At 39.1% G+C, this 26,353-nt stretch overlaps 1 protein-coding gene and 2 long non-coding RNA genes across 3 annotated transcripts in view; 1 reads left to right on the top strand and 2 right to left on the bottom strand.

The window, feature by feature from the left end:
- PCBD2 (pterin-4 alpha-carbinolamine dehydratase 2) overlaps positions 1 to 24,984 on the top strand; it is a 33,150-nt gene extending 8,166 nt beyond the window's left edge. Inside the window, exons 3-4 of the mRNA XM_083428956.1 lie at positions 21,996 to 22,076; positions 23,974 to 24,984. Coding sequence (XP_083285082.1) covers positions 21,996 to 22,076; positions 23,974 to 24,069 — 177 coding nt within the window. The 3' untranslated portion in view covers positions 24,070 to 24,984. The remainder of the gene's footprint in view (positions 1 to 21,995; positions 22,077 to 23,973) is intronic.
- LOC310672189 lies at positions 8,360 to 21,998 on the bottom strand. The gene is made up of 3 exons (XR_014508464.1): positions 17,364 to 21,998; positions 11,834 to 17,277; positions 8,360 to 11,594 (listed from the first exon to the last, which is right to left on the bottom strand). It is a non-coding gene; the product is annotated as an uncharacterized lncRNA (long non-coding RNA).
- Positions 23,933 to 26,315, bottom strand: LOC310672180. The gene is made up of 3 exons (XR_014508455.1): positions 26,226 to 26,315; positions 25,454 to 25,561; positions 23,933 to 24,065 (listed from the first exon to the last, which is right to left on the bottom strand). It is a non-coding gene; the product is annotated as an uncharacterized lncRNA (long non-coding RNA).
- Positions 26,316 to 26,353: the final 38 nt, after the last annotated feature.

The following is a 26,353-nucleotide window of genomic DNA, read 5'->3' as shown; positions in this document are numbered from 1 at the left end:
TTGCTCATGTGACCATATCCTTTTCATCTGTGGAGAGAGGAATGATCAACGTGAATAGGATTCTTGCAGGTACATATAAATCTGATAGTAAAATCTTACCATAATAATATATGTTTCTTAATATTTATATAGCACTCTTAGTTGTCCATTTTTAATCCATACAACCCAGGACTGAGGCTGTGAGAGAGTAGCTTGCTGAAGTTCATGGGTGACATAAGATTCAAACCAGGGAGTTCTTGATTCATAACTTGGTCTCCAACTACTACCCAAAAGAGTTCTGTATTTATGCGCAGCCCACAGTGAAAAACCAGTCTCTATAGCTGTGGTTCCCAACGCGGGGCACCCCCCCCCCCACAGGGGGGCAATTTGATTTTTAAAGGGGGCAATTCGAGAATGAGTTATTAACAGTTAATGGCCTTTTAGGCTTCTTCCATGTGAATGGGAGTTCACTTTTTGAATAATAAGGGGGTGGCATCAGGATTTTAGAGATGCTTAGGTGGGGATGGCAAAAAAAGGTTGTGAACCCTGCTCTAGAGGAAAGCTAGCTCTTTATTTGAGCCAGGAAATATGGCTGTTGAAGAGCTGATTATATACATCCAAACAGAAAGAAGCTCTTTACACTTCCTTTTTTGGTCTATATTTTTTCTTTTTTTAAAAAGGAACAGAAAAATTGGGGATTTGGGAGAAACGGCTATCTGTTACTTTCCTGTTTTAATATGTAGGCAGTTCAGTAAGCTTCGCTGAAAATTACAGCTATAACTTGAATTTGTCATCTCTTGTGGATTTTTTTAAAAGTACAAAACACATGCAGTTATCAATTAAAACCTAATTCATTATGTATCAGAATTCTGCAGTGCAGCATTCATTAACCCTATTTCCTCTCAGCGTGCATAACAAAAGTCTTGCAAACATCTAGACCAGAGAAGGTCAGTTTACCAGATGTTTGGAGATGAGACATCTCTGTTTTGCATCACCTCTTGTTTGTTTCTGATTGCATCCCAGTCTGTCTCTTGAAAAGGGCCATCATCACAAGGCTGGATTTCATCACAAAAGGAATACCCTTCAAAATCATGTGTTTGACTGGAAAGATTCTTCTCTGGGTTTTGTGTGTGTGTGTGTGTGTGTTTTGTAGGTAGCATAGAATATGATTACAGTTGAAAGGGTAGAGGAAACGGCGTTCCTTGAGTTTGGAAGTAGTTACGGAGTTTCTTCCTTTCTCCCGTATTGTCAGCCAAGTTTCCTGTTTATTTTGGCCAAACGGCAATAGAAGAGAGAAGGATATTTAGAAAAAGGGGCACATGTTGAAGATACGCAGGACTGGCTGGGATACTTGAAGGCAGTTTACAAAAAACTACTATGTTTATTAAATAAAGGCTTCAAGTTAAAGACTTCATTTAGCTTTTGGTACCACTTTTTTGCGTCCTATAACTGATGTGAGAAAGTAAACCCTGTGAGTGTCAGGACTGTAGTTAATATGTTTTAACAGGGTGGTATTCCTGTTTGAAGACTTCTAGCCTGATTTTTAAGATGCATGACTAGGTTCTGTTTCAGTCTTGTTAGATACATGAATAATCTAATGGAAGTAGGCTGCAGGCAGGTTGCCAATTCAGTTGTACAAAGAAATATGTTTCAGGAATCCCGCTGAGCTGAATTGAGTTTCCTGGAGAAGATTTCAGGGTTCTCGACTTCATCTGCAGTGACTGTATTTCACAATCCTGAACCATAAGAATCATAGTGGATATCCCTTTATAAGATTTCTTGTCATATATTTGTATAAAGGCTTGAGCAGTATGCAGAGCAAACTAAATAGTAGTTTTGGTACTGAAGTTTTATTAACTGTCAATTCCTTAACTCCAGTAAGTTTAGTAATTTCTGAAAACATACAGGTTTCTCTCAGTTGCCTGTATCCTATTAGGGTATTTTTTTGCACATTTGTAGGTGTCCTTGGGCCCATTAAATGATACTCTTCTCTAACTGAGATTTATAATTAATATTTTCTTATTTAGCATGGATTGATAGTATCTAATTCTCATAGTTTTGGAGAAATGTTTGAGATAATGCAGATGAATGTTTCAATACAGCAACAGCAATCTGCACGTAGAAATAGGTTTCCATGCATGGAGTTGCTGTAGAGACACATCACACATGGGGTGCGGGGAAGACTCCTGCTATTTGTGTGCAGTGCAACAATTGAAGGAGAGGGAATTGTCTCCAAATCCTCTCAGTAATGTATCACTGAAAAGCTTCACCCCACACAGTAGCTTCCATTAGCTGTTGAGTGGGTGGAGTAAGAAAAAAGGAAAGCATGATGACCCTTTCCAGGCTAGAACTGAATGTTGTTAGGAGAGATTCCACACAGAAGGCAGTTGTCTTGGGACGCAGCAGCAGATTGCCTTGTGAACACAGCAGCAGATTGTATAGACACTTGTTGTGGTTGTCAAGCTCCCAGCATGTCTCTCAGTTTGGGACCTGAAGGATGTTGGATAGGGATTTATCTTGGTTTGCACCACTGAACCAAAGAATGCAAAGGGGAAAGCCACAGTCTCACACTCAAAAAGTAGAATTTAATATGCTGCATAAGATGGCTGATATGTGTTGATTTGTTTGTTAATTGACAGACTTCCTGGTTTGGATCTTTTTCTACCCATCCCCATCCCATCTAGCATTATTTGCAAGAGTTGAGTCCTTATAGTAACTCTATGTTTTGGGGGGGTACTTATGCTGGTGATGGCTCAAAAACCCAACAGGGCTTTCGGCTGAGTTTTTTGGGGGGAAAGATTCAGGGCCATAGCTGTTAACGTTTCCCTTTTTTCTAGGGAAATTCCCTTATTCTGAATAGGATTCCTCACAAGAAAAGGGAAAAGTTGACAGCTATGTTCAGGGCTCTAGATTAGTTGTCTCCAATCTCTTCAGCCCTGGGGCTCACGTTTAACTCCAACATGCACTTGGGGGCCTATTTCTTAAATTTTCTTAAAACAGTTGTATGGTGGTAGTGCTGCTGTTGCAGACCCCTCTTGGATTAAACCACAACCCAATAATGGGTCCCTCCCAGCCCACTAATTGAAAACCAGTGGTCAGGTGGCTGAGGTGCTAGACAGGTATTTGGAGACAGTAATGGGCTTGATATGGGCCAATAAATTGAAGCTGAACCTTGAAAAGACACAGTTGTTGTGTGTTCCAAGTTCTCAAGGAAGTGGGTAGATTGCTTGTTTCAGGCAGAGTTGCATTCTCCTGGAAGGATCAGGTCCATACTCCTGGATCCCATATTGTCACTTGAGATCCAGGTGGCCTTGGTAGCTAGGAGTACCTATTTGCAGCAACGGTTAGTTCACCAGACCTGGCTCCTTTTGGATAGAGATGACTTGGCCACATTGCCCCATGCTCTGGTAACTTCCGAACTGGATTATTGCAATGTGCTCCACATTAGGCTGCCCTTGAAGACAACTCAGAAACTTCAGCTCTTTTGAAATGCCGTAGCCAGATTATTGGCAGGGGTTGCCTTTAGAACCCATAAAAGCCTTGTTCTACAGTGGCTGCCAGTTCATTTCTGGTTCCAATTTAAGGTGCTCACACTAGTCTTTAAAGCTCTAAATTACTTAGGGCCCAAATATTAGAGACCATCTCCTGTCCTGCAGACCCACTTGGGTGTTAGGATCAGCAGAGGGGACCCTCTTAATAGTTCCATCACACTTTTAAGTTTTGAGTGGTGTTGACTCAGGGGAAGGCATTCTTTGTGGCAGCCTGTGAGTTGTGCAATTCCCTCCCCACAGACGTGGGTCTGGTGTCTTCACTGTACAGCTTTCATTGAATGCTGAACACGCACCTCTTTATTCTGGCCTTTACCATCCGAGACGTGTTTTCAGCACCCACCTTATGACTGCAATTTGTTTTAGCTGTTTTTAATACTGATTTGTAATTTGTTGTCACCTGCCCTGGGGACCCGCTGGTGAAGGGTAGGTCATTACATAGTAGTAATAATAGATAGCTCATTGCTACACATAGTCTACAATGCCATTCGTACTTAGCTGGAAATAGGCTCCATTGAACACAGTGGGACTTACTTCTTTGTAAGATTTCCTTGTTAATAGCTGCTAGCACCTGTTCCCTTGCTAACTACCACCAAAATAGAATTGCTTTGGCAGACTGCGCATGGCATTCTGTGTGTGCACCAGGGCTTTTTAGGCCCCCTTATCCCCACCCTTGGAACCTCTCTTGCCAAAGCTGCTTCTGAAAGTCAGGAGACAGCTCCCCACCATGACGACATTCAGTGTCAACACAGCCACAAGTTGGCAACCCCTCTTTATGTTCTTGGGGCTCTTTGATCTTGGCCTTTGAATTCTGCAAAACCACAGCTATTGCAGTTATGCATGCTTTATAAAATGTGAATACTTCGGAGCACAGAGCGCAAGTTGAAGAATTTAATTCTCTCCACTTGGAACTTTTCAGCTGAGGGACAACCAGCTCTGCTTATAAACGGAGTACTAGGGGAGACCTAGATGGACTGGTCTCTAGTCATGGTATTCTTCATATGTGGTGATAGCTTCTTGGCATAAGGTGCTGGGTTTTGTTTATTTATTTTTATCTCTACTTAATTAAGTACCATGAAGGGAATACTTCTCTTAGTCTGTGGTACTAGAATTCTTTGGCATAGGTTTTTAATCAATTGGCAGCTTCCTGGAGTCAGCTATTCCTTAAATGTAGGTCAGCTTGCTGTATAAAACAATTACGTCCTTGGGAACTTACTTGAATTTGGATACATTCTTCCCCTACCCCGCCACTCTGTAACTTTCTCGTCACATCCCTTTGTCTTCTCTGTTGATCAAAGTCGAGTCAAGTTGTTTTTATGGGCATAGTCCGAATATTTCATAGCTGTCTTGCAATACTTAATCCTTTGGCTCTTTGACTGAAAAATGTCTACGCCTTTTTATGTACTGAAAACATAATATCTTTTAGCCTACAACCTGCAAACTTAAAATGAATTTTATGTCAAATATTCAGTTGTGGGCCACATCTCTTGCTTTTTATATGCCACAGTGGCCTTGTGTTTCCCTCCCCTCCATTGTCTGATAGTGAGGTCATTTCTAGTCCTCTGAGAAACTTTATTCCCAGCCAGATGCGGCCCATATATTAAAAGTAGCACCTGTGGCTAATATCACAGCAGCTTACCATAAATTTACATGGTAACCAGGATTATATCTGTCAAGACTGTTAGAAATGTCTAGATTTAATTTGATTTCCAGTATTGAAGGGGTTCTCCTAACATTTTGCTTCATAACTATATTTTTTAAAGTTTTAAAAATCACTCCACTGTTAAGGTTTTTACGGCACTCCCAGCACCCATTAAGTTGATTTGTTAAATGGAGGTCAGAGTAATGCAACTTGGCTCTATTAGGATCGGAAACAAAAGCATTTGTGACAAATTTAGCCCTTTTGCGTGAATCTTATTGGAGTCACACCAGTGATTGCATTTGGGTGTAGCTTGTGTCGGATGTGCTTCTTTTCTAAAGAAGAGCACTGAAGATCTGATAGGTTGACCATTCAAAAGCCAAGTTCATTTTCATGGCTTTCAGTGGATTCATTGTCTTAGTTGCTCCCATTTTATACTGTTGCACTTGATTACCTTTTGAATGAGTTTTATATCCACCTACGTTGGGCCTGTGTTTTTCATATGTTTTTTCCTGAGCCGCCTCATTTCCCATTATCCTGAGTCCTCTGCCATATGCTGTGATTTGCGCACCTGCAAAGTTTATAACAGTAATTCTTTGGGTAGTTAGGTTGATGGGTAGCCTCCCTGTATACAGGGATAAAATAGCCGATTTGCTATAAATCAAGGTTATTTACGAGCAGTGTTTGAAAGCGGAGAAAAACCTCTGTATTTGAAAATGGTGGTTGAATATTGAACTTCTGGTTTCTGTACCTGTTTGAGGTTATTTCTTTTATGAAAAGCTGGTGGTAAAATTTCCAGGACTCAAAGATATCAATTCACAGGTGCAAAAGTATCAAAACCTTAGTGCAAGAGTAGACTGGTAATACAATTCTAAGCATATATATATATATATATATATATGAAAAACAAGTAGTTCTGACGAGACCAGATTCTCTTTTGGTTTATAACTTCGCGTTGGGTGAGTAAATAACACTCTTGTATCAGACTCAAAAGATTGCAGGGCAAAGGTTTAGCTGTGAGACCTGGAAGCTTTCCATCCATTCGTAATTTTAACATGCTGCTAGTGCCAAAAGCTAATTTTCTGGGTGATGATTAAGTGAACTTTAAAATTAACCATTTATCATTTCTTCTGTCTTGAGAGAAAGACTAGGAAACTGGTAAACCTGATCAACGTGGGTTTTTTTTTAAATTATTATGAAATTTGACATTGTTTTCCCTTGTAAATAGGAGAATTTATGAAGTTCCACAGGTTGTTGCAGTTGTCTGCATTCAAATGCTTAACTTCACAGCAGTTAGTGTGTCAATGGTAGTCAAAAGCATCACTAAAAATGCTCGAGTCTGTTAAGAGACCGAAGGTCAAGGCAACATTCATCCCTATGTGCAGTTAGTTTAAAAAACAATATCAGCTCCCCCCCCCCCCAATTTAAACAATCGAACTTTCACGCTACATTGTTAGCTCTATTTTCATAAGGGTGTGCTTGCACCAGCAGAAACCTACTTCCTCTCAGTTGGTCTGAATGCAGTAGAATGAACAGAGTTGGTGTTGGCAGTGCAAGTAGTACAGCAGATAAGAGCTTTAGCGCTAATGCAGCTATTGCAGCAAACCACTTCTGAGTGAGAGGGCAGGTGTGAAACTACCCCATGTGAGTCCCATTCTTTCTGCCTGTAGTTGTTCCACCAATCACAGATTCCAAAGTTGCATACTTTCTCAAGATTTCATTTCAAAATACAGTGCCATTGTAAACGGCAACATGCTTATGGAAGAGAAATTAGCACTGTTGCCATATATTATTTTTCACCACGTTTATCAACTTTAGGAAGTTGGGCTCTCTTAACTACCTTCATTCATTCTGCCTTCTTACTATGGGGCTGGTCCTTTGGTAAACCAATTTTTTTGGGTACAATTTATCAGAAGACATCCAATTAGGTTGTTGCCTTTGTATTCCATTGCGTCATAAAGGCAGTGATGGCTCACACAGGAATCAGAGCTCACCTCTGTTTTGGTAGGGAGCAGTTGTCAGTCCTGTGAGTGCTTGGTTGCGGGGCGGAATTCTGCACAAATGCCAAGTATTATTTTGTTCATGTTTAGCTATTGTGATGCCCAAATAATAAATGGTCAGTATCAGGAGGCACAGCTATTGCTAATAATTAAACCATTGCAGATGTCTTTGGGGACCGTTTGACTGTGTTTTTAGAATGAGACTGGCAATTTGATTGGGCACAGAAAATGCCATGTTGAACTATGAAGGATAGAAATTGAGAAACAGTGGCTTGGGGCTATTATAGTCTGCCTTCTATGAACTGCCCAAAAGAGCTAGTGTGCTGTGCTGATAAAAATGGGATTCTAGCTGCACATAGGAATATAGGAAGCTGCCTTATACTAAGTCAGACCACTGGCCAATCTAGTTCAGTGTTGCCTACACTGTCTGGCAGTGACTTTCCCAGAACTTCAGGTAGGAGGTATTCCCAGCCCTACCTGGAGATGTCAGGAACCGAACCTGGAACTTTCTGCCACTAAGGTAGATGCGGTTGCCCTTCCCCACACTTCTGGCGTGGTGCATATTATTATCGGTAAGATTTAGCTGTGGCTTTTCTTTAAGTGGTGTTGTGAGGTTATTTAACTTGTTACAAGTGAATAATCAACACTATGATTCTGTTATTCTTCTGTGAAATAATTTACCCATCACTTCCTCCAAGAACCTCAGAGTGATGCTTGCACTCATAAAAGACCTGTATGTTAGATTACGTTGAGAGATAGTGACTTGCCCCAAAGCTTCAAGCCTGCATAGGGATTTGAACCTATGGTTTTCATGTCCAAGCCCAACAGTCTGCACAACATGTGTGTGCGTGTATATTCTCTCTCTTTCTCTTGAATGGAGATGCTCTTCTAGAATTTACTGTGATTATTGCAATACAGGTTTAGGTATGTTAATCCTGGCCTATCCAAAATAAATAGAGCCAGGAAGTTCCATACAGTTTGGCTCTTATGAAAACAAATCTTTTGAAAGTAGTATAGATTTATTAACTATTATATGCTATAATAATTATTCTACAGTGAATCTTAAGTATGTGTGAAAACACTGGCCGTAATCCAAACAACTGTGTGACTGTCTTAGCTTCTCAGAGAGACTTTACACTTTTTAAAAGTTTTTTTTTAAAAAAAAAATCCTGGCGCTTTTAAGAAGCAGTGTAGTTGGAGTGTTGCACTAGGACTGGGGAGTCCCAGTTTTAAATCCTGACTCTACCATGAAGCTTATTGGGTTAATTTGTGCCGGTAATTCTCTCATAGCCTGATAGGTTTGGTGTGAGGATAAAATGGAGAGGACAACTATATATAATGCATTTACGTTCTTGGATAAAAGATGTGTTGTAAATGTAAGAAACAAAAATTAACTGAATAGCAGCCCTCACCTCGTGTCTCCTGCTGATTTTGAAACTTTATGCGTGTTTGAAAGAAAGAGGATAAAAACACCACTAGATATCTCAAGGCATAGTGGCAATTGTCTTTGTCAGCTAATTTGAAAGGATGAAAAGAGATGTATTTATAGATAATGAATTAAATGTTCTGGTTTTAACATAGACATTTATTTTATAGCCCATCTTTCAGTGTATAACAGGGCCACAAGTTTAGCTGTACCAAATCCAGAAGTTTCACATAGTTACTAGCTTTGTGAATTCATGATTCCTCATTACGTTCAAAAGGAGAGGAACATATGGTTGGGTCAACTGCAGAAGGAAGGCAGCTATTTATTCTTAATTTGAGCTGCCGAATACTTGTAAGATGGCTTGATTAACTAAAATTTGGAGTTCTGCCATGTCTGAAAAACCCATCACTATTCATTCAATCTGTACCATGTATTGTTTTCAGCTGCTTTGTTTCAGTTGTGCAAGTCTTTAGCTTTGCATCGCCTCCGTCTTCCAACAAGATCTCAGCTGGACATTCATTTTTAAAATGTTAATAAACATTTTGTCTTGTAGATTTCATGAACACTTTTGGATAAATATTTGGTGTCTTGGATGTAATATTTAGTGCAGAGGTTACATCTATCCAAATCTCTTTAACAGCCTTCACCTACTTTGAAATTGCGGCCGTGAACAAGTTCATAAAAATTGTGTGTTCTTTTTCGTTCTTTCTAAAAGCATTAAAAAAAATTATACTCTGTAATTAAAATCGACTCTGGCTGGTAAAAAGGTATAAAGGGGGTGGGAGAGAAAAACTACAATTATACCTATTTTAAAAATTAACCATTACTTGCCAAAAGAACATCAAACCCACTTAGCGGACATCCGTTAATCCAGTGGTTAGCTGTTTCAGGCTTTAATGCACACTGTTTTACACGTTAACGGTTTTGAAGTTCCAGGCCAAGGCTGACCTTTCACATCTGCTCCTTTCACAGTAGGAATCTCCACTTACTGCTTCCTGTCAGAGTGGATTACAATGACAAAGTGCAGAGCTTGTGCTGGCTGCAATTTCGTTTTTGATCAGAATTATTTCTTTCACAAACAATCACATTTGCTAAAATGTTACATCTGCTCTGAAAAACCACTGGCAGCTCCACAGTTTATCAGTTGGGATCAAGTACAGTTTTTCATTTTGTCTTTTCATAAAGCTGTAAATCAGCCTTACTTGCTGGGGCTCTATTTTTAGTTTTTCCCTCTGCTTGCACTGTTTTGGAATTTTTGTTCTGGCTGGGCCAAGAAAGTTAACTGGTCAGTGCATTAAAGTAGCATGAATGTGTCTAAAATTCTAGATGTACAGGTGATTCCACCCCCTTTAGAAACTGAAAATTTCAATTCAGAGTTTCATTGTTGCATCTAGATCTTACACGGTGTTGGTGAACCTACATTACCTTCATTTTTGTGTTTAGCAAACTCTGACATTGTTGATTGACGAAAGTTTCTTGTAATACAGTATTTTGAATTGTAAAAGGAAAGGTAGGGATTATTTTCTTGTGATTTGGTTTTATTTTCTTGATGAAGATGGCAGTAGAAGAAGTGAATTAGAGTAGATTCTTCATGCAAGGGACCATCTTCTGGATTTATAGTACATATACCATTTTGTGTGTGTATATCAAGGATTTATCTATCAATTTATTGCATTTCAGTAAGCATGTATGTTGCAGAATCTCAAGGAAGATGTCTTTTTGAGATTCCTAAAAAAAAAAAAAAAGGCAGTTTCTCTTAAGTGTGAAGTACAAGCAAGTTCAAAGTAACTGCTGGCTTTAGATAGAGACTGTCATCTTTCCTTTTCATCAGAAAGGACAAAGAAGAAGAAATTCTGCAACATGGTGGAGTACATGGTACTTTTTAAGGGTCACAATTCAGGGGCAGGGAACTTGATTAGCAGTGCAATTCTAGCCATGTCTACACAGAAGTAAGTCCCATTGAACTTACTTCAAGATAAGTGAGTATAGGATTATAGTCTAATGATTTAGTTGACTAATCAAACCCGTTGAAATTTGCAACCATAATAAAATCAAAGCAGGCTTCTTCGTTGCCATTCTTCTGGTATAATTCAGACATTTTACCTAACCCTTAATAACAGTTTTATAATCCGGCATGCCTTTTCTAACGCACACACATAACACATTGTTTTAAATGCTAAAAGCAGAAGATAGGCCTCGGTATGTTCAGTGTATAAAAAATTTCCATTAAACAATTTAAACCTCTCTCTTGTAAAAAGGAAACTGCATAATGAAAGCTGGCTAGGTATAATTTTCACTTTTCCTTCTTCCTTATTTTAGCTTGGATCCAAAGTCTCCTTTATATTAAGACATAAAATATGGAAAATTGTCATTTGTGCACAGACTTTAAAAACACTGTTCACAAAACAGTCTCTGGGATTTGCATTTGGCACAGAGAGTCTGGAGGATTCTATACTCTCAAATGAATCTAGTGCTAATTGCCATGAACACTTACATGCAGCTCCCAAGGGCCAGTGTGCCAGATTTATGCTATCTCTGGTACAGGAGTGACACACCTCCATACTTCTCAGCAGGGGATGCTGCCATCTAGGCTGGTTCTTCTATGTAATTCTGAATGGATTGTCTGGAGGATCTGGGCCAGAATGGGCTTGTGTATGAGGGGGGTCCATACCGGCAGGTGTCCTACAGTTCTCCCTTGTAGTCTTGTACTCCTCAGGCTGCCTCTGAACCAGATCGAAAGTTGAGGTAGGCTTCAAGTCTGACACTAACTGTTGCTTTATATAATATTACTGTCAATTTCAAATTAGTTTTAAAAGTATAAATGATAATGCTGTTTCATTGAAGTTGATTTATGTTGGAAAGTAGATGAATAAATTGGTTGGATAATGGTCATTTATTTATTAGTGTTTAGAGTAATGATTTCCAAGGCAATTTTTAGCCATGCATATTTTTTTATATTTTTTTGGTCCTTGATTTTAAGTAAAAAGAAAATACAGTGGTACCTCGGGTTAAGTACTTAATTCGTTCCGGAGGTCCGTACTTAACCTGAAACTGTTCTTAACCTGAAGCACCACTTTAGCTAATGGGATCTCCTGCTGCTGCCGCGCCGCCGGAGCACAATTTCTGTTCTTATCCTGAAGCAAAGTTCTTAACCTGAAGCACTATTTCTGGGTTAGCGGAGTCTGTAACCTGAAGCGTATGTAACCTGAAGCATATGTAACCCGAGGTACCACTGTATTACTTTGTGATATTTGTGAGCTGTAAACCAGTAGGAGACCAGCCATTGGGCTCTTACCTTCAAGAAGGCATGTTTTGCATATGCTGTCAGTGCTACTAATTTTTCAAAAAAATATTTATTTAATAATGGGAGAACTCCTTTCGATTTGAAATTGGCCTTGCTTTGTTTCTTTCAGAGACCCAGAATTGCCATTAGGAGCTCAGTGAGGCCACCTGTGAGCTGCTTGGAACCTCCCACTGTGGGCTCCAGAGCCCTGCCCTAACACTCCCTTCTACTCTCCCAAAATTGTCTGGCGGCAGTGGCAGCAGACAGGAGGCTTCTATGTAAGGAAATATGTTTAACCTCGGAGGGTGTTCCAGGGGGCCTAGGGTTTTTGGGATCTCCCTTCTCCAAGGGCAGGGACAGAGGCCTTGGAGAGGAGAATCTGACTCCCTGTGCCTGCTCTGTGAGGATGGAGAAAGTTCTGCAGTTGGTGCTCCTCCATCAATGTGGGCCAAAAGGAGGCCTGCCAGTGTGTTGGTTGACCCCTGAATAGAGTAGGAGCTGCGCCTGCCCTCACTTTACAATAAAGGTTAGGAAAATCCCCCTCCCATTTTTCTTTTAAGCTTGAACAGGACAAAAAAGAAAGAGGAGAATTGTACCCTACACATCTCCCACTCTTCTGGGGAAGGGCCGTAACTCAGAGGCAAATAATCTATTTTGCATGGAGAAAGTCTCCAGGTTGGACTGTGAATGTCCCTTGTTTGAAACCTTGCAGCCACTGCCTATCGCTGTAGACAATATTGAGCTAGATGGACCAATTGGTTGGCTTGGTGAAAGGTTCCTGTGTTACTGTCCTAATTCTGGCAGAGCAAAGGAAAAGGGGAACATACACATCCTGTACTTCTCCCACCCTCTTTGGATTTCTTTGCTCATAAACGCATGAATTTCTGTGTGGATACTTCTTTCTTGTTTTAGGATCTTTGTTGCCATACACCATTGTGCTTTCATGCCCTCCTTTGTGGGGAAGGGGCATTTCTGTGAGCAAGATGCTTGGGTTTATAATCTTACTGCACTTTTCCTTGAGTTTACAATTTCAGACATGCTCTGCTTGACACAGCTGTGAAGTTTGTGTAATATTCAGAAATCGCAGGTGAATAAAAATCATGTGAGCTGACAGTTTAAAAGTACATATTCTAATCAGAACGACTTTAAGAAGGGCCTGAAATGTCTAGTTTTCTTTGAGAGGTACAATAAGGTAGTACTTTGAGTGTGTTTGAACAAATGAACTTTCTGTCCTTTTGAATTGTACACAGAGACTTTATTATTTAAAGCCAATGATTGCTTTAGCAGGTGTTTTGCTGCTAGAGCTTATAGAATAACAGAATATTTTGGCTGAGTGCTGGAAGTCCATTTACTTAAAACAAAGAACAAAACATTCCATGACCGCACAGGCATATTTCCTAATACAAGTGACATCTTTTTTCCCACCCCGCTGCTTGTTGAGCACAAAGCATGATAACTAACCCGGGGAAAGGAGATGGTAGTGGGATGTCAGCTGGTAAGTGATATTTACCCTGTGGTAACACATGGAACATCTTACATCCTTTCTTCTTTGCTGTTTCCTTCGACACACTTTTTTTTTTTGACAATACTACAAATAAAAAGCAATAAAAAGAAAAACATCACTTTCAAACCTTTTTGTGAAGCTGGAGAATGCTGTAAAAACTTGTGTTATGTTATGAAGAAATATAACCCCCCCCCAAAGTATGGCTTTATAAAGCAGCATCTGTGCAGTATGTTTAACGATCAAGGCTCCTACCTGTTTAGCATGATTTCTGAGTCTCTTTGCCAGAAATGTGGGCGAGGGTCCAAATAGCTACTTTCTGCTCACTTAAAAGCTTGTGCGTGGAACTTTCAATCCCACCCTCCCAAACAGCTGACCTTCATGCTATATCAAAATGGTTTTTTAGAAATTCCCTTCAGATCAAAGGCAGTTTGTCATTTGGCATTGGACAGGGTGTGGGGAAGGAATGTTGTTTGAGAGAAACAAATTTGAGACCCTCTGGGCTCTGTTGCATGGTTCATTGGATCCTGGCTATAGAATCCAAGCTTGCTTCTTAGCTGAATTTTGTTCATGCTTTATAATTGCAAGTTGCTTTTGAATGTAAATTTATTGTTACTTATGTTATTTATTGTTACTTACTTTATTCATTTATTTCACAAAATTTAATACACCGCTTGATTGTGTAAAAGACCTCAAAGCTGGGCATTTGCATAGTTATGTAAGAAGTGAATGCATCTTGAGTCAGTGGAAATCAGGGTTCACCTGTGGAATTGGACCATGCAAAATTAGGTCACACTAAAGGAGAGTGTGGGCTTAATTGTTGCTAGTTATTTCTTTATCAATAAGAGAATCGAAAACCTCCCTTTTGACCTGAAAAAACCTCTAAGATAGGACACAGTAATAAAAAACATAATGGTAAAATATTCTTAAACTCTTAGTTCCTCACTACTGTAACGGAGTGTAAGGGCCGCTCATTTGCACACCTACTTAATATCATTGGTGTGTAAATCATACATTTCCACCTGTTTTCCGACCAGTTTCTCCCACTCCTTTGCTCGCTGCTGGACCTAGTCTTTACTTCTATTTATTTGGGAAATACATAGCTTCCAAAACTACTTAAGAATTAAAGCGTACTGATTTAAACTAATCTTTTCTCTATATATCTCCTACCCACTCTTGCAGCTCTTGACGTTGTGCTAATACCTGCATGTGAAAATACTGTGTAACTGGCCATTACTTTTACCCACAGTTCGATTTGGCTGCATTTATTCTTCATGTCCTGAAAATTAGCAAATCATATGACAATAAACAGAAATGCCCTCAGTGAAGAGAGAGGGGGAAGCTGTTGTTTATCTGGTCAGGTGGTTTAGATTAGCAGTGGTGCTGGTCTGTATTATGTTACTTTAAATCATGGTGTCCCAACAGGACATAAATTATGAAGATTGTTACAGTATGTTTCATCCAATGTAAGATCAACAAATAGGAATAATTTTATAGGAAAATCACAGCATTTTGGCAGGACAGTTGTTAAAGAATTTGCTATAACGTGAAGTTTTGTTCACATTATTTGTTAATATGTAAAACATTGTTTGAATAACATACTTAGTGTAAACAGTCTAAATATCAAAGGCAAGAATGGCTTTTACAAGATTACACAGAGTGGCAAACTACTTAAAATAGATCAGTGTTTGTGCTTTTGCTGTCAAAATGTTTGATATAGAGCTGGCTAGCTAGTTTCTTCACCAGCATAATTGTAAACAAGTGTGGAAGCTATGGAGCAGTCTACAATCCTAGTAAAAAGGGCAAAGCCCCATATATTTTCTTTAAAGTTCTTCTAATTTTCTTAGAAAAATACAGAGTTGAGGTGTAGAGCTCAGTATCTGAACACTGGTCTCTAACCTGCCCTTGAGCACAAAAAGAACAAAGTCTCTGTTTTATATGAATAAGTTGTGATGAGGCAGATACCAGAAGTTCTGTAGGTTCCAATGTGGCATGCCTTGTTTTTTGCCCTACTGGAAGAATCTAAATTTGGAGCCCAACATGAATTAGTGTGCAAATGAAGTGAAAGTTGCACGTTGATGCCATACAGCTATAACTGTACTTTTGTATTTTTCAGAAGTGCAAAAATTCGGATTTTTATCTTCATGAATGCCCTGATGCCCCCCACCCCCTCCTAGGATGTGGTAGGCTCCTAGAGGAGGCTGGTTGTCCAGACTATTGCAGTTTTCCTCTTTCTTCAGTGTTACTAGGGCAAGCAGGCAGCATGTCTCTCCAAATATGATGTTATATACAGAATCAACTCTGTGTATATAAATGTAAACCAAGGTAACCCAGTAGGAGTCATTTGCAGAGAAAAGAGGAATTAATCATAACTGAGTGTAATTTTTAGGAAGTGTCAGTATATCACAGTTCGTTTAAACAAATTTCGGATCCATCTTCATTGTGATGAAACTTTCTTGGTATGATGGATCTGATATCAGAAAAAGGAAACCCAAGGATTAAACAGTGTACAGTTTGCATGAAATCCACTCACATCCTCTGTTTGTGGATAGACAACTCTAGGGGTGCCTGTTGCCTTCATGCCCTGATTGTGATAAATATTTGGTTGGCCACTATTCAGAACAAAATGTTGGTTTAGCTGGTCACTTGTTCTGATCCAGCAAGGAGTTCCTATATGTGGGAAGTGGCATGCAATGTTGATGAGTGGCATTGAAGCACGTAACTTGGATTTGCTGATAAATTATTTGTAGAAAGTAGAATGGAGACCTATATAACACATCTATTCCCGATCCATTTTATACCCGGTTACTTAGAAAACTGTCTTATTGATTTTGGCTGTGTGTGTTGGACATAGTAATTGTCATTGGCACAAGAAGAGAATATTATGAAGCTAGTCAAAGCTAAGTAAAAGATAATTAGGAAGTGTGTAGCTTTCTAAACATAGCATGGCCTTCAGTAATTTTGTTCCATTTCCCAAAGAAATTGTATGAATCCTTAGAAGTGAATAGTATGCATATGTGTTGCAAAATGGGACCAGAATAATGGTTTGCTGCAGTAATGTTATAGGATGTGTGCTGCAGAAATCGTTTTACAACATAAAAGCAAACATAGAATCATAGAGTTGTAGAGTTGTAAGGGTAATCTACCTACATGTTAAGAAATGCTTATCAAGCTTGGTAATGTATCTGAGCAATACGAAAGGCTGTGGTGGACTTATGTGTCAATATTGCCCTTGCTTGCACCTAAACTAGGGCTAAAGATGAATGAGGAAGTGTGCTGGTGCATAGATAGAAAATCACATCCACTTCATTTCTCTTACCTGGAGCAAAGTAATGGTAATTCAGGGCTCATGATTTGCCTTCTCCAAATAAACCATGAGTGTTAAGCCAATAACAAACCTCGGCTTTATCTCATTGTTTGGAGTGAAACAAACTGAGTTTGCATGTAAAACTAATTCAAACAACCCATAGCACTTTACATTGCTTGGATAAATTGCTTAATAAGTTTTATAAACATCTTCCAAAATCATTGGCTTGGATCCCAAGAACCAGGTGGATGGAGAAAATGCATAAGAGTTGTTCTGCAAGCTAGAGGAGTATGACTTGTAGTATACTACCACAGTGTCCTGGTGAATTGCATTACAGTATGAGAAACATGGTAAATAGGGGAGGTGTAGGCTGTATTATATAAAATATAGTGAGCTATAGAAGGTCTTGAGAAAAACTTTGTGACAATTTTGTGCAGAATGACTTGTCTTCTGTTAGGTTGGAAGCAGTCCTTCCATGAGGGGAAGAGGTTTTTCTGCTAGCATCTTGGGAGCCATTTAGTTTAAAAAAGTATTGGAATAATTTTATTTCCTGATCTAAGAGTAATAGCAAATTACCCCAGACACAGTGTCCTCCTCTGATAGCTATTTGGTGATTTTGAGTGCAAAGAAGGTAGCACAAAATGTCCTTTCATTTTTTTCTGTTTGGACAGATTTATCACAATGATGTCATCAAATGCAGATAGCATAAAAACATTGCCACAGCATATGGATGTTGTATGTTTCATATATCTGGCGCATATAAAAACAGTTTTCTGACATCCCCAGATTGTTTTTCTTAGAGTATGTTCATTATGAGAAAGCAAGTCCTGTTGAGTTCAACACAACATGTTTAGGATCCCACATTTATGGAACTACCTGTATTTGCCCACAACAGAGGAATTTGCCGTCATTTCAGAGAAGTTTCAGCTCAGTTTTATTGGGAATACTAGATTATCAAGGCCATCTTTTTGTAAATGCAGACTATTACTTATGGTTTTTAAGGATGCATTTCTAGCTACTTACTTAATTTTTTTTTTTTTTTTTTGCTTCTTAAAGATGTGACAGAACATTTTAATGTCTGTATTTTTGTGCTTGTGCTTTAAAAACAAAACACTTTAGAATAATTCTAGCCAAATCACTGTCGTTATCATGACCAGAAGTATGATGTTGGAGTGTGATGAAACCTTTGGAAATGGCTATTTATTTATCTGACTTTTCAAGGCACAAAGCCTTCTCAAAGCTGCTTTCTGATAAACAAGTATCTAACCCTCTTCAGGAATCAAGAAGTGGCACCCAGTTGTGATATGGGAAGGAGGGAGGAATTGTAATGTAGGCTGCAATGTTTGTTACACCACTTAATTACATTAGTAAGCAGTGCACATCAATTTGCTAAATATAAATGAATGAATGAATATGCTAACCCCATTCAGGTATCAGGTCTACTGATGTTTAGGGCTTGTGCACTGCATATGCTATATAAAAAAATACGGTTTTGTGTAATGTGTCATAGTTTCCTGGAGTTGCAACTAAAAAAACCTAGTTGGAGCATGTTGAGGATGATGAGAAATTCTCTGTGAAAAATCAGACATATCAGACATTTGTATTTGAACATATCTCATATGGGCTTCCTTAGAAAGGCATTGAGTGCATTTACTGAGAGAGACAAGAACTTTTCTCCCTCTCCTCTTTATCCTTTGGGCCAGTTCTGCTGATAAGGTGTGGAGTTGAAATCCTGGACTATTGTATATTGCTTTGGGAAACAATTCATAAATTAAACACACACACACACAACCACACCCTCTTCTTCATCCTAGCAAGTGCCAGATCACAGTAGAAGCCAATGACCTTTCATGGCTTTTCCACTTACCTCATGGATGACATGAGTCTGCATGATTCTGCACACTTCTAGTCTTCCTGGCCCAAGGCTTGGGCTGTGTATGAGTAGTTTGCTCAAATGTTTCTACCTTGGCTTCATTTTACCTATTTTTTAGGAAGTTTTAGCTTGGTTCCTTCCTTCCTTCCTTATTTATTTATTTTTTAAACTATTTTTATATTGCCTTTCATCCCTAACAAACCTTTTCAGGGTTTATTTTTCACTTTCAATCAGTGGGATAAGGAGACACCTTGGCCTTAAAGTGGCTCTCATTATTAAAAGAATCACAGTGCTAATTTTTGTTTTCCACTGAGTTGCTTTTTGAAACTGATGAATGATTTAAAAATCTGGATATGAAAATACTCCCATTGTGGTAAACTAGAAAGATATGGTGCTGAAATGAAGGTCAAGGCCATGGTGGTATTTTTCAGAATAAACAAAACACTTTCCAACATGAAGCGGCTTGCTGGCAAACAAAACTCACCAAAACGAATCTGACACTACTGCCATATCACGTATGCTTGACCATGATCTTGGCTCGCAGACTGCTTAATAATATTCATTCTTTTAAATTAAAGTTGAAGAAGTGCAGACTCCAGCTCAAATTAAGATTGGCCGTGATGCCGGAATCTGGTAATTACTTTAATTGATCACCAGATAGTTTCCTTGATCACCAATTACACCCAATTACTGATTATGTTTCAAGACGTGAAGAAATGTCCAAACTGATTATGTAATAATGTTTTCATATATAATCAATCCTAAATAGCTTCTCCCTCCACTGCCAATTGTATTTTATAAAAGGAAGGTTACAGGCCTACAGATACAAAAGGTGATCCATAAACAATAAAGTTCTAATTTCATTTAATTAGCAAGGGAAGTATTTAGGGGGCTTAATGGAGATTGCTCTGCTGAAATTACTTCAACAGACCTGCTTCTCATTTTCATGGTACAAAATGTATGCAATAGGGGGATGGCTGTACGTGTTTAAAATGGACTGTAACCAAGATTGGTGCCTCTTGCACGTCCATGTAAACCTGATCAGAAGACTCCAATATTCCACACTACATATGTGCAAATCAACAGTCCTTACAAGAGGAACAAATCATTTACTTAAAATGTGCCATGTAACCTTTGAAGCATCTTACAAATGCACTTCAAGTTGATTAATATTACTTTTTTTATTTGAATGAGACTTGCCTGTTCTTAACTCTCCCTAGATTATGTCCGGTGAAGTTTAGCCTGCATTCTAATGGCTGAATTATTCCCTACGGGATGGCTACCAACTAACATTTACCCTCTGATTTGCTTGCCCTGGCCTGCTTATAAAAACAAAGGAAGTTGACCATATACAACAGCCAGCCATATGTTGAAGAAAGCAAATATTAAATTAAAATACTTGTACAGTTGGTATTTAAACATAGTTATGGAAGCCTTTTGCATAAATACTGTTGAGCACTTACATTATTCACAAAGGTTTCAAAACTGCTTTTTACAAAGTTTTGAAAACATTACCATTTAGTGCAAGTGAAATAAAGGCTGCACTTCTGTTCACGTTTACTGGAAAACACGTCCTGTAGAACTGAGTGGCGCTTAAATTCGGGTAAACATGGCTAGGTTGAAGCTGCGACGAAACAAGACTGTCAAGGAAACCCGTATTGGAACGCTCCTGACCGTTTCAATTGCTGACAGTTTGGTGATTTGTAAATGAAAAACTTCATTGGAATAATTTGCCCTGATTGTAATGACTGCATTCATCTTGCTGACAAAATGGTTTGCAAAGCCATACTTCATTCAGTCACCAGTGGCGGAGGGAAAAAAATACTGGAACTATTACCGACCATTATGCTGTTTCTTGATTATATGCGCATTCAAAATTGCTGCTGTAGGATTGAACATATTTCTATGCAGGCCCTTTTGTAATGAGATTTCAGTTAGATTTATGGTTAGATGGTAAATTTATAAAGATATATTTTTAAAGAACATATTTAATACATCATAGATAAATTTATTTTAAAATAATCTTTACACTAGTTTATTAGTAGTACTTTTGACTTCAGTATTGGAAGTCAAGTTACAGAGTTAGATTCACACAAAGCCATGCTGGTGTAGCCTAGCAGATAAGAGTTTGTGTGCGGAAGCATCTGACTCAAATCTCACAACAGCCACAAACTCACTAGGTGGTCAATAAGCCAAATAATATTGTCTTAGTTTCCCTTCCACCAACAACAACTGTAGTAGTAGTAGTAGTAGTAGTAGTAATAGTAATATAGAGCTTTTGTAAGAATCGCTGAGGTAATGTATCAAACCAAATCATTGCACACATAAAATGAAATTTCCCCTCCCTCCCCCTGCATGCCCCCCTCCAACCATTCTCAAATATTCTCCAGAGGGTTGGGCGGATCCCCCAGAGCAGATTGGATGGCGAAGTTCCATTGCTTTTGCAGAAGTTGTTCTATGTGCAAAAGAATTTCATTATCTACAACACAATCCATTTGAAGCACTTTGAATGCAACCCCTAAAGTATATTTCCTATGTTCAGTGTTAGTCATACTCAGTGTAAACTCACTGAAATTAATGGTCTTAAGCTAATCATGTCCATTCGTTTCAATGGGTTTACTCTAAGTATAACTCATGTTGGATGTAACTTGAGAGATTTGATTATTATACGAATGGGCTTGCTATGTTTTTCCACCTCACCGTCAAATATTGAATGGCCGTTGAGAATTCTCAGCTAACGCTTCTATTCCTCAAGTGAAGTTATGCTGGGCTTTGTTTGCATTGGAACTATTGCAGGCCTTTTCTCAGCATCTTCCTTGTTTTGTAGTTGCCCTTCCCTTCCACTATTCTTGCACAACTTAAAAGTGGCATATGTATGTAAAAAAAAGAAAAAGGGAGGAGACATGATAGGAGTGTATAAAATTATGCACGGCATGGGGAAAAGTAGATTGTGAAAATATTTTCTCCCTCTCTTGTAAGACTAGAACTTGTGGAGATCCAGTGACGATTCAGGACAGGTAAAATAAATGATTTCTTCATTCAGTGCACATTTAAACTGTGCAGGCCCATTGCCGCAGGAGACAGTGATGGTCACCAACTTGGACAGCTTGAAAAGAAGATTAGACACACTTATGGAGAATAAGGCTATCCGTGCCTATCATCCACAGTGGCTCCACAGTCGGAGGCAGTATGCTGGAAGCCGTAGGACAGAAGAATGTTGTTGCACTCAGGTCATAACTTTGGGTTTCCCACTGGCATCTGGTTGGCCACTGTGAGAACAGGATCCTGGACAAGATGGGCCACTGGCCTGATCCAGCAAGGCTATTTTTACAACTGTTTTTTTAATGCGGGTGGTTTTTTTAAAAAAGTTTTCCCATAAGGAGGGAAACATCAGCAAAGCATATAATACCTTTAAATATTTTTCTTCTTCTTAACACAGGCTTTTGGCTTTATGACTCGTGTTGCTCTTCAGGCCGAGAAGATGAATCACCACCCTGAGTGGTTTAATGTATACAATAAGGTAATGAACTGCACCTTAATGTATTTATTTTCATTGGCTGGTCTTCCTTGAAAAACAGCCTGGAAATGTGAGTACAGAATCTTGGCCTTATTTGTTGTTTCTGCTATCCTACGCTTGCTCTCACCTTCCTGAAAGGTGCTTCCTCCATTCACAACAGGGTATTTCAGAGTCTTGCTTGCTTCTGTTAACCTCCCAGCAGCAAGACTATATTTTGCTGATTTTAAGGTGCCAGTACTTCTAGGGCAGCTTGAGAGATATTAACTCCATCTTTATAAAAATCATGTATGGCACACTGAGGACGACATTTGTGTAAATATGTTAAATATCTAATGCTGGAAACAGATGGTGGTTTTAAGAGCTGGACGTTTGAGAGAGGCCTTTTCCCCCCATAACATACATCAGGAGTGAGGAGCCTGTGAGTTTCCTGATGTTGGATGGTGCTTCCCATTGTCCCTGACCATTGGCTGTGTTGCTGGGGCTGCTAAGAATTGAAGACCAACCACATCTGGAGTGCCATAGATTCCTCACTCAAGTTGTACAGACCTATTTCCTTTGTCTCGCTGTTACTTTGGGTCAGACAAGTTGTGCAGCTTTTTTTAAAAACTGAAGAAAGCAACTCAAAACCTGTTTTGCCATACATGAGTTTAGGATGACCCTACAACACACCATGAGCTGCAATCCTTCTTCCAAAGTAGATCTCTAAAATTGGTTTCTCTTTAGACCTCTTAAAAGTAAAAGAAAATTAAGACCTCTTCGCTTTAAAATTTTCCAAATCTAATGACAAATTAAGAAATCAGAAATTCAGACTCTTAGGAAATGTAGAATCACAATTAGCATTATTTATTAAATTTGCCCAGGGCAACCCAAAGCAACTTACAACCAAAACATGCCTCTTAGCTCTGAAATGAGGGATAGGAAACTTGTGAAGGGGGCAGGAATCTGTGAGAAAGCAACTTGAAATGAAAGTCTCAGAGAAGGATCTTAAACTTATGTGCTTATGATTTGGGCATTATAAAAGCTGTTTGCTACGTGTTCACATTGCACTGTGAGAAAGGTTTGCTTGCAGGTAAATATAACCAAATCTAAGGGTGACTTGTATGAATGCAATATGCACAGCATCATTTCTGATAATAACAGACTCCTATATTTCTATTGAAAATTGATAATCAGTAGTACTGGAAAGCAAGAAGTCTGAGTTAAACATGTTTCCGGCACAGTTTTCATATCTGAGAGTTAGACAAAAATCATATAGACTTAAAGGCTCTATCACTTACCTCCCTCCACCTTTTTTTTTTTTTTTTTGGCTAACAGAAATTTAGCAAAGTAGCATGTAGTATTCCATTCTGGAGGTGTCAATAATTCCTTGCAGGCAGCTGTATTTTACCATTAAAGGACCAATCTTGTTTGTTTTCCCTTTCAGGGCTGATCTGCAAAGTATTGCCAGCACTTCACCGTTAGGATTCTGGTTTGAGTCGCACAACTTAGCATTTGCAGTTGAGTCAATGACTTGATTTCCTTGTGAAATCAATCTGTGCAACTCCCCCCCCCCCCCAAACTGAGTAACTTAATTGGACACCTCTTTCTGGAAGACGCCCAAGAATCCTAACCCTAAAGTGTTCTCTGTGCTCTGCGCTGGAGCTCTCTTTGGTTAGTCTCCAAGTTCTCTCAAGGCTGCTCACCTGACAGCTGTGTTATGTGATGCCTTTTTATTTGAAAAAGCCGTGCCATTCCAATTTACAATCAGACAGGTCTTTTTTTATTTATTTAAACCAACTGTTTGTAAATATACAAATCAAGATGTGTGTAAAAGAGTTTCAGGCTGAATCCGGATCTGGTCAGTCTGCATTAGACCACATGGGCTGGCGAATTATATTTTCTTCTTCTCTTGTTAAAACAGGTCCAGATAACTCTCATTTCCCATGACTGCGGTGGACTGACGAAGCGAGATGTCAAGCTGGCTCAGTTTATTGACAAAGCTGCTGCATCTGTCTAACAAATGAATGCCGAAATCATCACAAAATAGCATTTCCTTCAAAATATTTTTCTTTGCATTGTTATGAGACGCTTGTTCAGTCCTCTCTCTCTCTCTCTCTCTCTCTCTCTTTGAAAATTGATTTCAAATTTCTCCATTGCTTCCGGGGCTGAAGAGTAAGGAAAGAGAGATACCTTAGGCATATCCTCATATCCTGTAATGGAGAAGACACAGATCAACCTGAGAATTGCAGCCCAAATTTCTGATACTGCATTGAATGGTGATAAGCATTATTTGTAACCGCAGCTTTTGCTTGATACCTGACCTGTAGTAACTTGCACCTCAAAGGCTGAGAGATTAAAAGGCCCTTTCCAATTTCTATGGAAATTCTGATGCTTTTCAGGCTCACCCATTTCACACTGTAGCTCCTCATGACACCCCCCCCCCACCCCACCAAAAAGAAGACTCACCATCCTCATGCATGGGACTGTTGGATCCCAGCCATTACACATGACCTAATTCTGTGTGCAAAGGTCACGTTGCATTCTTCAAAATCATAATGGCTTATGGACTTAATAGAATTGTGGCCACAATCCAGTTAGGGTTAAGTTCCTTTAAGTCATGTTGATTGCATCTTTTTGCCCAATGTGGGACTTGAACCCACCACCCTAAGATTAAGAGTCTCATGCTATGCTGGCAGAGTTTGGAAGTGTGTCCCACCTTGTTCATTGGGGCTTACTCCCTGGATGGGACTGTAGTCTGAGATGACTTTCTTAAAAGACCTGTTAGGTATTTAAGGCATTTGAGTGGTTTTAAAGCTGGACATTGCAGTAAAATATTTTTCAGTGGGGGGAAAAACAATGAAAAAACAACTTGTGTTATGAGAAGCAAAAATCATGTGAACATTTTGAATGAGTAAATGGAGTTCTTCTGTAATTTGTTTCTGTGTATTTTTTATTCTGTATAATTGTGATAGTAACAAAGTGCTTTAGCATAAACTGCATATTCTTATTGGAAATTCTTGGATTTATAATGTTCATCTTTATATATGTCCGCCTAAAACAAATTCCTATGGTATTGTTGCCAGATGTCCCATATTTTACAGCCTTGGGGCTATTTGCTTTTAGCATGAGACTGTTTTATGTTTCATCCAGTGAGAAATAAGCAGCAATAACTACATAGATAATATGGTTTAATATATAATAGGCGGGTATGTGGGGAGTACAAAGTGAATATGCACATTCGGCATTGCCACTCCTTAGTTTTTGAAGATATAGGAAGACAAACTAGATTGTCCAGAAAGAATACATAACTGAGATGTTATTGCCTCCCATGATAAAGTAAGCCATTTACTTACTATGAAAACTAATAGCAGATGAAAGTATGCAAACACCTCCTAATGCACCTGAATTAAGGCTTTGTCTCTGATCTTCAAAACAATTAAGTCACTGTGGAAGCCCAGTTGTACTCAGTGGGTATCATCATCATCAACATTTCAGATGTTTACCTGCCCCTTCACAATAAAATACAATATTAAAATCAGTTTAGAACCAATTACTGACACAAGAATAGGGTGCGAACTAAATAGTTGCATCTCAGGTGTCATTGTTGCATATGTTATGAGGACAGTGTTGCAAACCACACTGGTGTTCAGTAGAAGGTGAGAGATTGGGAAGAAAAGCAAATGTTGGCCCATTTCACGATAACTTACTTCTCTGTATGGAGGAAGGGGGTCCATGGAGTCACGAAGAGTCCTAAACGACTAAACAACAACAACACCTCTCCACTGGCAGGGAGTCAAACGTTCAAGAGGGTACACCTGGTGAGCAGGGCAACCCTCTTGCCAGTCTCTGTTGCCCCCTGAGTACATTATTAGGGCACTCCACTACCTTAAATGATCTAATGTGACACTATGCTCCTATGTATTTCAGTAAATATGCCAATTTCTGGCGCAGTTAAACTAGGTGGACAACATCCTGTTCTCTAGCAGAATAGAGCCAGGCTCTCAGTCGGAAACAGTTCTAGTACATTTGAGCTAAATTTCCTCCAATCATTCCCTGAAATGCAGGGAAGTATTTGCCCTGACTCTGAGCAAGCTGGGACTTTTAGGTAACAGTGCTTAGGATTTCTGAATTGTTTGGATCCAAAATGTTTGGATTCATCTTATTGTTCCTCACCTCTTTCAAGTGGTAGTTTTCTCCTAGTTCATAAATTTGTTCCCTACGTCTGTTTCAAATGGGACCGCATATTCCAGATCTTGCACATGCCATTCTAGAACTGTATACTGTATGTGATCTCATAAAGG

Source organism: Podarcis tiliguerta, assembly GCF_965153285.1.
Source record: "Podarcis tiliguerta genome assembly, chromosome: 2".
NCBI lineage: Eukaryota > Metazoa > Chordata > Lepidosauria > Squamata > Lacertidae > Podarcis > Podarcis tiliguerta.
Note: the sequence above shows the minus strand (reverse complement) of the source record. Positions and strands in the feature narration are given on the sequence as shown.